Source organism: Erithacus rubecula (assembly GCF_903797595.1).
Source record: "Erithacus rubecula genome assembly, chromosome: 4".
Classification (NCBI taxonomy): domain Eukaryota; kingdom Metazoa; phylum Chordata; class Aves; order Passeriformes; family Muscicapidae; genus Erithacus; species Erithacus rubecula.
The window spans coordinates 2,676,601-2,691,309 of NC_136686.1; the positions used below are offsets into that span (position 1 = coordinate 2,676,601).

The 14,709-nt window shown below is 39.1% G+C and overlaps 1 protein-coding gene across 1 annotated transcript in view; it reads left to right on the top strand.

Annotated features, from left to right (window-relative positions):
* The window catches only part of LOC306800763 (voltage-dependent L-type calcium channel subunit alpha-1C-like), a gene marked incomplete at its 3' end in the record, with an annotated part of 212,636 nt that overhangs the window by 15,618 nt on the left and 182,309 nt on the right, over window positions 1-14,709 (top strand). The window contains exon 2 of the mRNA XM_079303091.1: window positions 11,263-11,584. Coding sequence (XP_079159217.1) covers window positions 11,263-11,584 — 322 coding nt within the window. The remainder of the gene's footprint in view (window positions 1-11,262; window positions 11,585-14,709) is intronic.

The window sequence follows — 14,709 nt, forward strand, 5'->3', positions numbered from 1 at the left end:
GAGCTTTTATTTTTAGAATCTACAAAACTGCCTCAAATATTTGTCTGCTGTAGGAAAGGTCACAGAGAAGCTGCTTAACAATCTTTGTGTAGTCAACCAGTGACTCAAAGACTATTTTGGGGTTAAGTGTGACAGTGTTCAGCCTGAGATGTAAAGCAGAGGCTGCTTTTCCTCATACAGGTGCTTCCAAATATTGTCTCCTGATTTTCCCCACCCTTTATTACTTCTCCCCCTCAGCTCCCCTCCTTGCTGCAGTTGCAATCTTTGGATTATTTAGATTGGAAATGCTCATTACTAGCAGACCAAGCCAGGGGTGCTTAATTTTGCATTTTTACATTACATGTGCTTAATATTTAGACTTGGGATGTTCATCAAGAAGATAAGAGTAGATGAAAAAATTAGATAAAAGTCTGCATGCTGGGGATAGAACATATTACTTTAGATACCAAACAACCAGTGAAATTATTTTTCCTCTATGCAAAGTGCTACAAAATTATGGCTCTAAATCTGTTAATGCTATAATACCTCTAGATCACAAAGGTCTAGTTTGAGTAAATGAATGGTTTTGAGTTTATTTTTTTGTTATCTTTAAATATCATCCTGAATATTAACCAAGCCACTGTTTTTGTTGTATATAATGGTTTACATTCATGTGGTTAGTAATTTTCTCTGGGTTTATTTGAGGGGAGGCTCACAAGGGCTTCCTTTCCCTTGGTTTGCAGAGCATGTTGTATATGCAGCATTCTCTTGAGGATTTTGTGGATGAGAGGAAATAGAGAGGCTGCAAGAAGCTTTTATTCTTCCCTCAATTCTAATTTTGCCTTTTTTTTGCATGATCTTTCTTTAATGATGCCAGGTTACAGAGAACCCTCCTGTCTGAACACTTTCATTTTGTCTAAAGCTAATAAAAATGAACATAAATTAGAAGTCTGAAATTAGTAGAAGCACCAAAGTCTTCTATTTATTTCATGTTTAGGATTTTATGGAACTTTTTGTGTAGTTTGTTTCAAAACTTTCCTCTTCAGTTGTTTTTAGTGATGTTTTGTTGCTATAATTCTAAGCAACAGGGGAAAAAATCAGATTTTAAAAATAGAAAAATGTCATTTTTAGAACACCAAGATGAATAGATGAAATGCAAGTCAGTTTTGACACTGCAGCATCTTATGAGTACCTTTCCCTTTGAGACTGCTTGCATTTCAAAAAGGGAGTGCATCTTTAATTTATTAGGATATTGCATGCATAATCTAAAATTAGATAATGCAGCTTAAAATAATTTTTTTCTTTCTGGAAAGCAACAAATAATTAAATGCTTGTTTTGCAAGTGTGTGCTAATGTCTGCTTTTTACTGAGGATCATGTAGCAGGTACCTCTGGAAATTAAAGAGATTATGTGTAGGGATGTATTTTTGTGTGTATATACCTATTCTCTAAAATTGTATGGACACTGCCTGAATTAATCTGATTTGGGTGAGCTCTCTCAAACCTGCACAGGATCATAGACAACAATAATGCTGCAAAGAGTGGGGTTGAACAGCCCAAGAGGTTGACGAAATTTGACCACTTTGGAGGAAGAGGCTAAAAAGGAGGAGGGTGTGGAGCAGATTTCCCTCAGAGGTCCCTTTTAATGGAAGTTTCTGTGTCATAATGTGGATTAATGACTTCCTGGTGTGGCTATGGCCACTGCCAGGGCTGGCAGCCAGTGCTTAGGGCTTGTATAGAAAGTTTGGATTTACACTTCCCTTCTTTTCCACTTGCTAAGCTCTTACCCACTCTGCTGCTGAGTAGGTGCAGCTGAATGCTGATTTCATTGTATAATGCATATACTATTTATTATTATTATGTATCATATAAATGCATATTATGGTATGGGTTTTTCACAAATGTTAAGGGAAATACTCTGTGTGGTGTTAAAGTAATTTTTAAGATACAGTTTCCCTTTATGGGTAACACAGGCTACTAAAATGTCTTTGTACTAAGTGAACTACCTGCTTGGTTAAATAACACCCAGTAAAAACACCTGCTACTGATATGCCAGCACCAACCATCTATAAAATTTAAGAACCAAAACCCAGATTAAGACTAATAAGAAAAATAAATTAAAATCACAGCCAGGAAACATGCATGCTCTAAAAAGGCAGAATCAAAGTGGCCATGTAAAACAGTTCCTAAAGTATGGAAAATAGTTTATAGTAAAGTTTGAAAGTGTATGATGGGTCTGTGAATATGCAACAGACTGATAAATTTAAGGGGTGTCTCTAAAACTGCAAGTGTACTTAGTGTTCAGCCAGCTGTTACAAACTTTTACTTTATTATTTTTCTCTTAGTGTCTTTTATTAAACTTTACCAGAAAAGTAAACCTTGTTTTTCACACCATGAACTGCAAAGGAAGCAAAACCCCTCAGCCTGTCAGAATTGCCACTGTCTATTGTTTGTCAGGGCTGATATCCAGTTAGATCTGGATGCAAAAGTTTAATTTCTTGTTTGTGTGTCTTTATTGAAACCTCTGCCTGTAACTCAGACACAGACCTACATAGAGATCCCTTTGTGCCTTTTAGCCATCATCTGCTGTAAATGGGAACAGAGTGCTATTTCTGGACTGAGAATACTATGAGTTGTGGAAGGACTGTGATTGATTTTTCTAGGATGAAGACTATTGAAATTGCAGGCTTTGAATTATTTAGATATTGCACGCTTGTACTTATTTTCCAAGTTGTGTCACATGCTTAGGGCCAAAAGCAGCTCTAAAATAGGGCTAAAAGCAGCTGCAGCATTGCTCTCTACCTTGTGCAAAAGCACATGTGCATGCATGTGCTCCCCACAAATGAATGGGAGTCATTTAATCTCATTTAATCCACTGAAATTTGTTGTGCAATTTAACTTGTGTTTTAGATTGCTTCTGTACCATAGGAGAGATGGGCGTTTTGAGCAGCTGCTTTCACTTGCATTTCAGAAATCTGTCCTAAGGATGGAAGAAATGATCCTCTGCACTGACTATGGAGGGGGTTTAGACCAGATCTCTTCTTTAAGATTGTTTGGGTAGTGAAATTAACAGCTTTCTATCCCTATATTGGGATATATTTCTATCCCTGTGTATTAGTTTCTATCCCACTCTGCATTTTTCAGACAAGGAATCTGGGGATCATCTAATGCAGTGAGGATTATTTTTGAAGTCTAAGAGCTTAATTTCTGTAAAGAGGTTTTATTGGTTACTCTTTGCTTAGTGAGTAAACTAAATATGAAAATGACAAGCAGTTAAGGTGGCAGGTTTGCCAGAAGAATCCAATTTATTGAGTTAGAAGTCCTCTCCAGAGCAATTTTACTGAAGTCTAGGACATCTTACCAAAGATGTGCTTGCACCCAGGATCTTTATGGTGGTAATGATAATTTAGACAAAGGATGGAAAGAAATTTCCCTTAAAATTGCTTTCTCTTGGTGTCCCTGTTGGGGGTTCTGTGCCTGGAGTTTGCCAGGGGAGCCTGATGTTTTTCCAGGCAGCTCACTATGGTGTGTGCATGTTACTGCCAAGTTTTTGTGCCCTAAAAATAGGTGCCCTACTTTAAAATGCTGTATCAAAGCAATATGCCATGAGACAAGCATCTACAGATGCCCCAAGATGAGGAACTTTGGAGTTTTATTTACTTGTCCTTTGGTGTTAGCATTGCACTTATGCTCCATGTTCTGCTGGAGATTATCCCAGGAGAAATGTGGGTTTCTGTAAAAAAATACCCTTGATAGTTGTTCCTTCAAACATGGGGAAAATTGGGTTCTATCAGACAAATACAAATGCACTTATCAGCAAAAAGATGTTTGTCACCAGTCCTCTGTTGCTGCTTTTGGGTTTTATGGATCCTTCACTGAGCTGTGGTTGAAGGAAAGTGTTCCCTGACTTCATTTCTGGTGCCACCACAAATTCATCTCAAGAAAACAAATAGGATTCTTTGTGAGTTTCTTTGGGCTTTCTTGTAGCTTGAAAGCCACAAAAGAAAAATGGTGTTTAGAAGGAGATTGCTCTCTTAACACCGCTTCACCCTAATAAATTTATCTCCTGATAGAATTTGTTATTGATCTGAGTTGACCTCTAGTCAATTATCAAACTTTTCACATCAGACACTTGCCTCAGGTTGTCTTTGAGGTGGGTTGATGCTTTCCCCCTCCTTCCTCCTCTCTAAAACCCCCCCAAACCATTTTTGTTTCTTTTGAATCCTTAGTTACAGAAGAGAAACCTCTGAGCAAGATGGACTTTTGTGTTTGCTGAGAATTTTCTAACTTTTACTTTTCTAGATTCTCCTGGGCAAGGTTTGAGATGCCTCTTTGGTGAAGGAGGCAGAACAGAGTTACTTTAAACCCCAAATTTATCAGTAAATAGGAATATAGTTTGCTTTTACTACAAGTAAAAGGTGGTGCCTTTTATTAGAAAAGCCCACAATGCAAAACAAAAGGTGACCCTTCCTTTCTCTCCACCCTCCAAAAAAGGCAAAAAACCCCTCAAAAAATCCAAAGAACTGAACTGTATTCTTTGAAAACTAAAGCAATTTCAAACAAGAATAAGGAAAATCCTAGGAACTTGTATCTTGCTGTCTGGATCTCTTGTACATCCAAGATTTGTGTATATAGAAGAATGATCTTATTTGCAATGTACTGAAATATGGGATTTTTGCATGGTGAAAACTGTTGATGTGGTGATTTTAAGGAAGACCTGTCCCATGCTTGATTTCAGTAGGGAATGTGTTGTCTAGGAAATTATTATTGCTTGTAGCCTTGTGCCTTATTCATGAGCCAGGAATCCATTGTGCTGCCTGTTCTACCAGTGTGGAACCTTTCTCAGAAAATTGAAAATCTAAATAGAGTTGGCAAAGTTGCAATAATTTGCCACGCAGTGTCACTAGTTAATTTTCAAGCATAAATATTTAACTTGGAGGCATTTGGTACTGAAAGTGAGAGCAGCTTGTGCACTTATGCTCCTCATTCAAATGGACTTTTTTTTCACATTGCTGGGAGCTCGTTGCAACTTCTGTGAATGGCATGCAGAAAAAAAATCCTTGCTTTTGAGGAGGGAAATAAAGGAAAACAAAGTTACTGTGTCTAGTGAAGCATAGTTCTTAAAAGCTATATTTTTGTTTAGATTTTTATGAAAGTTTTGTCTCAACTATGGCAAGCAAACTGTCTTAAATTTCCTATGTGTATGTATGTTCTGAAACCCCTGAACAATTTACAAGGGAAATTCTTAACTCTTATCTGGGCTAGAAACTACTGAGTCTTAGTCTGATGTGATATTTACAAGTGCATGTATCAATTATATTTTTTAATAGAAAAAGCCCTAGTTCAAGCTTCAGTCCAGCTTTCATAATAATTTCTACCTTTGCTTGCAGAATGCCTTCAGAAAAAATTTCTATTTGGTGGGGAAAAAGCCCAAGCATCACTTTTAGCTGTTAGATATCAGAATTAATGTCTTGGCAACTTTTTAATGAAAGCTAGTAAGGAGTAATACCCAAATCATCCTTCAAATAAAGAATTCTAGGTTGTGCAGCCTTGCATTAACTGCAGGAAATTTCCAGACATGGCAACTGAAAAGTTACTAAAGATTTCTTCTGTAAAAACCTGCATAGTCATACTACTAAGTTGGTTTGTCTCATGTCAACATGTAAAATTTTGTGTATGGCTGGCCATTGTCTTGGGATGCTGAAAGTCTATTAGGCTTTTAAAATTTGCAAAGTGATGTTTTAAAACCAAAGAGTTCCAGGTGGATTGTCCTGAGCATCTCCACCTTCTCCCCACCATGGAGTGATGAACACACTCATGGAAATAGGAGAAAACATTGATAAAGCCTTAGGAAGTGCTGGGGCAGCTGTGATCCCCTAGAGGCTGGAGTGAAGCAGGTTTTACTCAGAGGGATCCCTTTTGATGGACTGACTAATGAAGTAAATACTTTGTATTTCTATGCATAGGCTTTTCTTCATGTTAAACTTGCTCTAGATGAGCAAAAGAAACTATTAGGAATCTCTCCTTGGGTGTGTGATTGCAGATAAGAGATTTCTTTTTCCTGTCCTGGTCTACCAGACTTGAGAGTATGGAAGGTACAGCCTGAGTTTTTCTTACTGCAATTGCTTGTTGCCTGTGAGTTTGGTGATAGATATGATCTTTGTTATTTGCAAAATATATATACGTCTAAAAATATATATTAATCCCAGATATGGTGTTTATGTGCACATGCTTTGAGAGTTATGCCATCCTCCCATCCCCAGGAGCAGCAGACTGAGTCCTGCCATTCCCATTCCTGTGACTTTTCCTTGTGGCTCATGTTTTCCAGGCCTGGGGTTGGTTTCCTTGCTCATTTTGGGCAGCCTGACCTGAGCCAGCCTGTCTGGATTTGGGAATACAAACCTGCACACTGCATTTCAGCTGGAGCCCAGCTGTGGAGAAGGATTATTCCTGAGTGCTGCTGGATTTTATCCCTGTTTGTGCACTGCATTTTGATGGGAAGAAGTCACTATGACAATATCAACTTCTGTTCTGTTGGGGATCCAGTATAAACCCCCAAGGCTTTTCTGAAAATAATTTGGGCAGATGATTCATTTTGCTTAAATGCTTTGCATTTATCCCTGCTGAACTCCATCCTATTTTAAAGACTTTTTCTTCAATTCATGAAGTTAATTTTAAATTCAGATCCTGTCCTTCAGTGTATTTGCTTTACCTCCCAGCTCACAGTTACCTGCTTGTTTAATAACACTATTCACCATTTAATCATCCAGATCATTAATTGAGCAGAATCAAAACATGGAACAGAATCAGATCCAGGGCAGGCACTTGGGTACATCCCTGTGACACTTCCTCCAGTTTAGATGTGTGGCAATAACTGCTCTCAGGCATACACTGGTTTCACACTCATGATTTCCAATCCTTTTCCTTGCTTGTAGGATTCTTATGGTGCTGTCATACAAAACCTCATAAATTTATTAATGAAATCAGGTGACAGACATTATTGCTTTGACCTTGCCTGTGAATTCTGTTGCTCTGTTCTGGAAGAAACTGGTTTTCTTTGAAGCAATGTCTCCATGACAGATTCATATCTCTTGCTCTTTTTCTACCTGTCCTGCAGGCAGTTGCTGATCCTTGTTTATTTCACTTAGTCCAGTTTGTTGTTGTTTTTGTTTTTTGGTGTCTTTCTACTTGTTTTTGTTTTTTTTTTTTTAGTTGGGGATTCCACTTAACCATTTCTGAGTTCTCTGAGATCTCTGGTTCAAGCCAACAGCTGACAGCTTTGAGGTTACTTCATAAAGTCGTTTAAATATTCTAGGACATTCTAGGGTCCAGTACCAAAGTAGCTGAAAGCATGGACATTGTCCAATTGCTTGGTTCTCTTTTACAGTTGGAAATGTCTGTTTGGGTCTGGGGTTTATTTGTGCTAGTCATCAGCTCTTGATGGTTTTTGTTTTCATTATTTTTTTAGTAGAAATTGATGCAAAAATGCCATGTAGTACTTAATCCTTCTTGGAATCATATATCAAATGATCTCCTTTTTTATTGGTTAGTGGATCAATGTTTTCCACATTCTTCCTCACTAACAGATGATCTAATACACTCTTTTTTTTTTTTTTATATCGTTCTTTGTGCTTCTGATTTTGACACCTCTCACTTTAATATTTTACAATGTTTTTCATGTGTGTTTGAATGTGATCTCAGCAGTGTGACCACTTTCCTTCTTTGTTTTCATTCTGAGAGCAGTCAAGACCTCGAGGTAACCAATCTCCCTTGCTTTGGGGGAAAACACAGCTGTGCAGCAGTTTCAAGGTGTGCAGTTTTAGGGTTCTGCTGTTTTTTAAAGGGATAGGGGAAAAAATGACACTCCATATCAAGATTGGTCTATTTTTCATTTAAACAAGTAAGAACAAATTTCTGTAAAATCAATGTATAGCGAACTAGATGAAGAAGCTGTGATTGCCTTGTGTCATCAACTTGCCCATGGTGTGTATCAAATGGTCACTGCATAGTTGGGGTTTTTATGATGATTTTTGTGATAGCTGGTATGTGGCATGACAGACAGTATTAGAATTGAAATACCACTTAAAATTGTCATCACTGTGTATTTCAACAGTGTTTTTGATAATGATAATTTTGGTGATATTAGCTGTAAGCCTTGAGCATCATGTACTTTGTGCAGTGTGGTTTGTTTCCTCTTGTAGAACAACTTTACTGGTTACTTTTGTGACTTAACTCTGATTTTTTTGAGACCTCTTTTTCTGTTGTCTCTGCACATGTTTTAGTCCTGCAAATCTGTTTTTTTTTCCAGAAGTGAAAGCCTTTTCCCAAGACTTTGTGATCAAACTTTTTCACCTATATGGACTTTTCTGTTGAATTACATTCAGATGCTTAAATTCATGATCTGTAGCACTGAAGGGCTTGAGAGAGCAGAATTTTGTGCACCAGCTGGACACGGTCAACAATACAAATTCTTGCTGAAGGGTGGTGGAGATTAGCAGGGTGATGATGCTGTGGATCACAGTGCTTAGTGAGTTATTGCATTTGGGTGGGGGCTCAATCTCCATTTCCTGTTTCTGGTCAACATCCAGCTTAATCACGGTGGATTTGGTAGTGTGAAACTTTATTTGTAGTGGGGAAATTGAGTGGAGTATTGCACTGCTACACTGCAAAAAGAAAAAACAAATCCAGAAACTGCAGCTCTCAGTTGGCAGCAGAGTTTTGCACTGGGGGAGAAATGAGTGCTGTATGTCAAGTTTCAGCCTCATGAGTTCAACAGAGCTGTGTTCCTAGTTCCCAGGGATTAACCCTAAGCATTTAGATTACAGGATAGAATTTCATTCTCCCTCAGATTTTGGCTATGCTGTCTTTGGAAATATTTTGCTCAGTTCTTGAATGTGATTGTGGGAGCTTCACTCTTTTATTCAAGCTATTTGTATAAATTACCTCTAGAACAAGTCATTTGTCACTGCCATTAGTCATTTACTACAGATCTTGTCTGCAGCCTCTGAGCTTCATAAAACAGACAGATCCTTATCAGTAATCAATATTTGTAGTATTTGTTAATATAAATCTGTCATTACTGACTCATTGCTTGAAATTAATTTGTGATAAAGCACTTTGTTATGGGACTGCTGATCACATTAGAAGCAAAACCAATAAAATCACTGAAAGTTGGATCCTTAACTTTGCTGGCACTTCAAAGTCGAGGTGTATGGACTTGGATCCTCATGTGGAACCTAACTCATAAGAAATAACAATGATGAAGCTTGACATGTTCCCAAATTGCAGAAAAGTCTTCATTAAGAAGCAGCAGCTGTTTATTTACAGGAGCACATGGTCTAGTCAGCATGATAAGAACACTGTGGAGAGGGATCAGCAGGTTTGCTTTTACTGGAAAACACACATCTTTCTTCTCCACTCTGATGGGGTCAGTATTAAAGAAGAGCTGGAGTTGGAGAATAATTAGAGTGATTTTCCATTTATTTTGCCTTTCCAGCATGCTTCAGGCTAGGGAGGTCAAATAGATGCTAAGAGAAAAACTGCATCTGGAACTGGTCTGAAAATAAATATGTATCCCATGAGTAGGGCTGTGTACAATTTGCTTAGCCATGGAAAACTAAGTTTGTCTGCCACTTGATTGCCTGCTTCATTGAGGAAATCTGCTTAGCCTGTAGGATTCTGAAAGCTCTTTCTCTTCATTTTCAAAATGTGAGGGATGTGAATTAACCATTTCCCATCTCTTGTTTCTTTTGGCTCTCCCTTTCACGTACCAGAGTCACATTACTCATCAGCTTCCTTTGGCTGGTTTTGCAGCTCGGGGGTTTTTCAGTGAGCAGGGACAAGCTCTGGGTTTCCCTGCTCTGTAATGAGACTACAACAGCCTGAAAATCTCATGGCAATGCCTGACATAAAAAGCATCTGACTCTATCATGTCCTTCCTTGTGATTCAATGAGATGAATTCACAAATCTTGAATGCTTTCTAGGCAGAGGCATATATCCTGTTGCACTCTGTGTGTCAATGTAATTGTATTTATTCCACCTGCTTTAATTCATTTGTAGTGCAGTCAGTGCTGTGATACCTTGGCACTGCACATCCAGCTATGAAATATGCATCTAGAGTAATTATTTCCATTCAAGAAGAGCTTGCCAAGTCCCTGGTTTTAAGGTAATGATATTGTAAATGGAACTATGTCACAAGTGGTCTTCTCTTTGCTTTGCCTGACAGTCCTGTTTAGTAGCACCATATTTCTGCACTTACCTAAAGTGGAATATGGCCAACAGGAGGCTTTGAGCTTGCTCTGAAATGGGTAATCCAGCTCCTCACCTGGACTTCCACTCTCTGCCCCCTGTGTGTGCACTTTTTCTGAAGCATACATGTAAATGGAAGCAGGAGTGGGTTTGAAGCTGAGCTGTGGAGGAGTAAGATCTGTACACCCCTCAGGCCTCCTTTTACCTGTACCTCAAATTATGTGCCACAGGCAAACTCCACAACAAACAAAATGGTCTCTTAAATATGATACTGGACATGTCTTAACAAGGTATTCTTCTTAATCCAAGTTCGTTGTTGTGACTGTGTCAATTCTATGTTGAGCTTTTTTAAATAGAGCTTAGTTTTTCTTCTGTAAAGTGTCTGGGCTAAAATTTACTCCACATCTCACCTGATGTGTTTATTCCATTATGATGGTTGGGCAAATGCATATGCTTCCTGACTTTTAGCTGAAGAAGCTGCAAAGCTTGGGATTGCTAGGTTTTAGCATTCTTATTTATGCTTTTAAAATCAATTTCTCCATTGATTGATTAGTTCATCCATCAGTTTATCAGGATAAGGAATTAGTTTCAATTTCTGAACAAATTGTTGGGCCTAAACTCTCTCCACAGGAACATACAGAGCATGAGCTGTGCCTTTGTGGGCTGGTTTCTGGTTCATTGCACCTTCTGCTCAGGCTGTTCTTATACCTATGTGCTGTTTGCAGGGAGAATTAAGCTTATTCATAAAATTTCATCTTCCCTGAAGAAGCATGAAGACTTTTATTCTAGAACTTGACAATTTCATTTGGGTTCTTTGCCATGTACCAGCTAGCATAGTGCTGCATGACTTGAGTAAGAAGGTTGATGAGGACAAGCCTTATTTTCAGCTTTCCAACAGTCCAACTTGCAAAATATGTGGGTAAAAAAATAAAGGATGGTTTCTTTTCTCTGAATCTCTGGAGACTGTACTGAAGGTTTTAAAAAAATGACTTCACAGATTTCTGGCTTAATTTTTATTTTTTTTCCCCCCTACAGGTTCCAACTATGGGAGTCCCCGTCCAGCTCATGCCAACATGAACGCCAATGCCGCTGCAGGGCTTGCCCCGGAGCACATCCCCACGCCGGGGGCGGCTCTGTCCTGGCAGGCTGCCATCGACGCCGCCCGGCAAGCCAAGCTGATGGGCAGCGCTGGCAACGCCACCATCTCCACGGCCAGCTCCACGCAGAGGAAGAGGCAGCAGTATGGCAAGCAGAAGAAGCAGGGGAGCACCACGGCCACGCGGCCCCCGCGGGCGCTGCTGTGCCTGACGCTCAAGAATCCCATCCGCAGGGCGTGCATCAGCATCGTCGAATGGAAATATCCTTTGGCACGGCCCAGCTGCTCAGGGGGTGGAAGGGGTGTTTGGACTTGGTTATTGGATCTTATCTGAAGTACAGTCTAATAGAGAATTAACGCTTGTTATTTACACTTTTGACCGGTAACTAAATTTCTGTGACCCTCAGTGCAGTACTAACCGTCCATTCAAAAACTATTTGAAAACCATAAAGAAGAGTTAAACACTAAAAGGAGACATCCAAAATCCTCCATGGTGTCCTATACCTATTACTATATTATAAAAACCTCAAATTCCAAACCCTTCCCCATGTGAAATCGCGCACTTCTATTTATCTACACACCCAGGCTTTAACTCCATCACATAAATTTGGAAGCCTCGGGTCAAAAGCAGTGTTCTCAAGGCATCAGTGTCAGAAAGCAGAGAACTCAAATCCCACATTTCTGGGTTCCCACTGGGAACTGAAAGTGCACGAATAATTTCTGATTTCTTAAGTGAGGCGGTTTATGCTGAAGGGGGATGCATCAGGAAAGAGGATTAGAACTGAAACCTGGAAACTATACCCTGGTGTGAGAAACCATTGGGAGCTTGAAAGATAAAGCTTGGTGGTTGAGTTTTGCTCTTTCAAAAAGGTATGGCCCAGTGTGAAATGCATGGCAGATATTGAAGGTATCTGAGGTCAGAATTGAACTGATTCAGTGGGATTGATAGCAGCTCCTGGATTTCCCCTTTTCTTAAAATTTATTAAATTTTTTTTAGAGGTGTCACTAATCCTAAGCTCTGGTACTTTGAATTACAAGTCTTCTTGTTGAACATGTGACATCACAATTCCTACTGTCTGGAGAAAAGAAAAGGACAAGGTAAAAAACCCCAAAAGTATGCAGTAAGACCCTGAGTGTGGGTTAAGGACTGTTAGTTATATTGGAATTCCAATTAGAATAAAGCTCAGTAATGTTACAGTAAGGGATAATGATTGTCTTGAAGAAGGGAAAAAGAAAGAGTTAGTGGCATGTCCAAATGCAGTGCAGAGCCAGATCTAACAATCTGAACAAGAGACAGATGGTGTCACAGATGATGGATGATAACCACTGACACAGAACTGCAGGGTGAAGAGGCTGGTGCTGCTTCCCTGGAAAGTCAGGGAGAGTCTGATCATTGCTTTATTGTGTGCAAAGGGCAAAGCCTTTTCAGTCATCCAAGCCTGATCAGTGCAAGCTGGACTTTGAGTCTTTGGTGTGAGACTCAAACTGAAATGAACTCCTTTGCATCCTCAAAGAGAAACTAGGATTAACCCTTAACAGTGATAACAAGCTAATGGTGTTGTTTAGGAAATACAAAAGAAATGGAATGTTTTTAGGGATAGATAAGAATGTCAAGGAAAGGCAGTATGGAATTTGGCACCAGTCAACATGATAAAAAAATGAATTAAGGCATTTAAGACAATGTGATAGTAATATTCATTTGGGTGTCTAGTGGGATGTTGGGTGAAAACAGAAACGAAGTGCATTAGGTATTGCTGACATAGATGTACTTTTCAGATGAAGAACTTGTTAAAAATGCTCCTGTCAATCCTTCTATATCCTTAAACTGCCTGCTCCTTTCTTCAGATGCTAATTTTTAATCCCCTGCTTAAGTTTGCTACTTTTTATTGCTTGTGACAAAAGTCTGATACTTTAAGCATAAGATGACTGATGACTAAGAGGATAAAACTGAATATTGGTTTGCTTAGCAGCACCCCAGTCACCACATCTTCAGGGAATGCACATTTGATAGATAAAGGAGATCAGCAATGAAGGATGGAAGTTGTGTGTTGTAAACCACTGCTGAGATCAAGAAATGACCAAACAGTGCAACAAAAACAACACAAATATGCTCAAACTTGCAGTTTGGGGCTTTGTTTGATTTTAGGTGATGGAAGTATTTTTTTTCATCAGAACCTCTCATCTAGACATGTAGACTTTGTAAACATGAAACACTTCAATGACAACAAGCAATATCAAAGGATTATGACAAGGTTTAGTTTAATTCTATATTCTGACTTTTTCTATTTGCTAAAAACTACTGGGGGAAGCTTAGCATTATTTGTTGTACCACTGAAGTTTAAGCATAGCAGATATTTCACAAATATAAAAAAGCACTTCTGTGTGTTTCTTACCCAAATGCAATGATAAGCCTGAATGAGCAATTGTATTCAAGAAGTGAAATGAAGTAATTGCCTTTTTTAGCAAAGATTTAGCTGTGTATTTAACTTTCTGCCTCTTGTGCAGTGTATTTGTAGATTTTTTTAGAATTTAATGTTTACAGTGCAAAATGAGAATACACATAAATATGTAAACAATGATAAGTTAATGGATGATTATCCTGCCAAAACAAACAAATTTGGGGGAAGAAATTATTAATAAAAAGAAAGTCTATGGAAATCCAGGTCTTTAAGCAGCAACCATTATAAAAACAGCCTGGGGTAGTACAAACCTGAAAAATCTTACTGAGCTGTTTTTGTTGTTTATTTATTGTCCTGATCTGCTCTTCTTCCTCTGTAGTACCATTTATCTCCTATTATTCAGAGGCTTAAGCACAGTCATCTGGTGAGTCTGGAGCCCTCTGCCTCTTCCATATGTGAAATGTAGAATGTATGTGAGCATAAACAGTGCTCAGGTGCCTGGAATTTGTGTATATCTTGCAGATCAGCTTAACATTCAAAGATCTCCTGTTCTTTCTGCTCAAGCCTGCTGAGGACAGCAGTCTGCTGACCAAAATCATGCATGCAGTGCTGACATTTGGCAGTCTCATGGCAGATAAAGCCATGCTCAAATGCACTCTGTGGCACAGGTTATGCTTGGCATTCTCCCTGTTCTGTCCTGCTCCTCATTCCCTTCCAGGGTACTGGTGAGTTATCCCAGAAGTTTTCTCCAGGATATTCCTGCAGGCCAGTAAATGTAGGCAGACCATAAATCTGGTCTCTAGTCTGAGTTTGGAGATGCTTCACACTAACTGAGCTTAGGGAGAGCATTGAGGTAGATGAAGTGCAGTGCCAGGAGGCTGGGCAGTAGAAAAATGCACTTTGGTTCCAGTGCTCAGTCAGGGGGAGCCTTGAGCTTGTGCAGAACTTGTTGAACATCCCAAATGTTTGGTTTCTCTCTTCCCCGAA